Genomic DNA, 2,235 nt, shown 5'->3' on the forward strand with positions numbered 1-2,235 from the left:
AAGTGTGACGTGGACATCCGCAAGGACCTCTATGCCAACACAGTGCTATCAGGTGGCAGCACCATGTTCCCTGGCATTGCTGACAGGATGCAGAAGGAGATCACGGCCTTGGCTCCCAGCACAATGAAGATCAAGATAATTGCCCCACCAGAGCGCAAGTATTCCGTCTGGATTGGGGGCTCCATCCTGGCTTCCCTCTCCACCTTCCAGCAGATGTGGATCAGCAAGCAAGAGTACGATGAGTCCGGCCCATCCATTGTCCACCGCAAATGCTTTTAATGCTCTTAGGTGGCCAATCTTGTCTGCTCAAGTCAATAGATATGTTTTGCTCTCCTTTTATCTACGTTCTTCTCTACTGCAAAACCTCAGAATTGTGCCAGTGCTTCTAACTCTCTGTCTCTTTCTGCAATATCTGTCTAGTGTATTCCAACTCATCTTGATAGCCATTCCTTTGACCTGTGACCACTTCTTCTAACCTTAGTGTATGAGCATAAAGCATTTAGTTTTTTGTAGATGTAATAACAGATGTCAATAGTTCTCTTGCTGGCAGCTTTCTTGTCAGAAGAGCTAATAAAAAGTGCTGGTAATACAGTAAGACAATTGTAGTGTGTTTCTTGTAGTCTCTTTTCTCTTGTCATCGTACGGGTAGAACACAGATCTATCTGTGACAGGTGCTGACACAGACTATGTTTTTCTGAAGTGAAACCTTCAAGGGGGACAACCTGATGCTTTACCACTGTTTTGAATTGCAGGTCCTGTGTTGGCTGGGATGGTGGAAATTGGAGTATTTCAATATTCCCTGCCATTTAAAAGTGTATTTTAAAGACGATGCATTAGAATTTCTTTAATATATATGGTCTGCTGGTTCACTTGTTCAAATTTATTTATTTATTTAGGTATTTATATCCCGCCCTTCAGCCCTAATGGCTCTCAGGGCGGCTTACAATATTATTTTTAATCAGACAGTTTCCTGCCCTCAGGCTTACAATCTAAAAGACACGGAACAAAAGGAGAAGGGAATGATGGAGGGAAAGGGGATGAGGTCCAGTGGTTCTTCTCTCCCTCAAACGCCTGGACCAAGGCAGATTGATTGGAGGGAGGGCTCTTCCTTCTTCCAGGCTAGTCCTGATGGAGCTGGACTTGCCTGGTGAACTCCCTCTCAGGCCGGCGGATGGCAGTTGTGGAGGACGGAGTCTCCTTCCTTCAGGCTTAGTCCTGATGGAGCTGGACTTGCCTGGAGAACTCCCTCTCAGGCCGGCAGATGGCAGTTGTGGAGGGCGGAGTCTCCTTCCTTCAGGCTTAGTCCTGATGGAGCAGGACTTGCCTGGCCAACTCCCTCTCAGGTCGGCGGATGTATGTATGCCATATGACAATTCTCTGCACAATTCATGCAGTGTGTGTGTGTTTTGTGTGCTTTCAAGTCATTTCCGACTTAAGACGACCCTAATTAAGCATAAGGTTTTGGCAATATTGGTTCAGAGGAGCTTTGTGATTGCCTTCCTCTGGGGCTGAGAGCATGTGACTTGCCCAAGGTCCCTCAGTGGGTTTACATGGCCGAGCTGGGAATCAAACCCTGGTTTCCAGAGCTGTAGTCCAACACTTGGACCACGATGCCACACTGGCTCTCACTCAGCCTTGATGAATAATCATTTTCTCTCTCAGTGGTAGGTTTGGCTGGTTTAATTCTAATAAAGTTGTTGCTGTCTTACTCTTGTACAATCTGGCTACCAAAAGGTCCTGACTGAAGTGCCCACTAACTTAGCCTCTCTCAGTGATGGTATGTAATGCCTCTGATTATTATTAATATTGGTTCTTGTCCCATGGAAGCAATCATAGAATCCTAGAGTTGGAAGTGACTCCAAGGGCCATCCAGTCCAACCTCGTTCTGCCAAATCCTCACTCTTACTTTATACATCCTCTTCCAGGAGCTCTGAAATCTCTGTTATTTGGAAGATGAAGATGGCCCATTGGTCTAACACCCCTTTCTTTATCCTTTGTTTAACATAGATAAGGAAGGGAATTTGATTAGTAAGTGTTGATCAGTAAATTCCTTTCTTAAGTGTAAAAAGTTCAAATCAACATCCACAAAGTGCCTGTTCTGAATTTCACCTGGATAAACAGATTAAAATCAAGAAGGACAGTCATTTTGTACCTCTGTTTATCATGTGTGACCATATGCCCACTAACTGTGAATAAAACTCCATGAATCTGATTAAATCAGATCAAAATCTTGTG

General features: G+C 44.6%; 1 protein-coding gene across 1 annotated transcript in view; it reads left to right on the top strand.

Moving 5' to 3' along the window:
* LOC121933087 (actin, cytoplasmic type 5) overlaps positions 1-595 on the top strand; it is a 3,259-nt gene extending 2,664 nt beyond the window's left edge. Inside the window, exon 2 of the mRNA XM_042472337.1 lies at positions 1-595. This exon is cut by the window's left edge and continues 863 nt beyond it. Coding sequence (XP_042328271.1) covers positions 1-279 — 279 coding nt within the window. The 3' untranslated portion in view covers positions 280-595.
* Positions 596-2,235: the final 1,640 nt, after the last annotated feature.

Source organism: Sceloporus undulatus, chromosome 6 (genome assembly GCF_019175285.1).
Source record: "Sceloporus undulatus isolate JIND9_A2432 ecotype Alabama chromosome 6, SceUnd_v1.1, whole genome shotgun sequence".
In the NCBI taxonomy this organism is placed as follows: Eukaryota; Metazoa; Chordata; class Lepidosauria; order Squamata; family Phrynosomatidae; genus Sceloporus; species Sceloporus undulatus.